The 377-nt window shown below is 66.0% G+C and overlaps 1 protein-coding gene across 1 annotated transcript in view; it reads right to left on the bottom strand.

Moving 5' to 3' along the window:
- ETH_00040535 (uncharacterized protein) overlaps positions 1–195 on the bottom strand; it is a gene marked incomplete at both ends in the record, with an annotated part of 294 nt that extends 99 nt beyond the window's left edge. The window contains one exon of the mRNA XM_013374772.1: positions 4–195. Within this exon, the coding sequence (XP_013230226.1) occupies positions 4–195 (192 nt within the window). The remainder of the gene's footprint in view (positions 1–3) is intronic.
- Between the last annotated feature and the right edge of the window lie 182 nt (positions 196–377).

The following is a 377-nucleotide window of genomic DNA, read 5'->3' as shown; positions in this document are numbered from 1 at the left end:
TGCCGCTGCTGCTGCTGCTGCTGCTGCTGCTGCTGCTGCCGCTGCCGCTGCTTCGCGCTGCTCCCCGCGCTTCTGCGCCTCTGCCGCTGCTGCCTCCACCTCCTCCTCCTGCTCCGCAGCAGCAGCAGCAGCAGGGTGCGGTTTGCTGCTGCAGTGCGTGCTGCGCTGCGCCACCTGCGGGGCGCGCTGGGCCATTTGTTTCACTGCTACTTGTCTTTGTCTTCGCCGCATTTTGGATTTCTGAAAAGCCGCAGCCGCCTCGTCTCGCTGGGCCTTTGGCTGCTCAAGAAGTGGAGGCGCAGCCCCTGTCTGCAGCAGCTCACGCTCTCGTCAGCTGCTGCTGCTGCTGCTGCTGCTGCTGCTGCTGCTGCAGGGAC

Source organism: Eimeria tenella, genomic scaffold, assembly GCF_000499545.2.
Source record: "Eimeria tenella Houghton genomic scaffold, Eth_scaff2286, whole genome shotgun sequence".
In the NCBI taxonomy this organism is placed as follows: domain Eukaryota; phylum Apicomplexa; class Conoidasida; order Eucoccidiorida; family Eimeriidae; genus Eimeria; species Eimeria tenella.
This window is presented reverse-complemented; position numbering and strand designations above follow the sequence as displayed.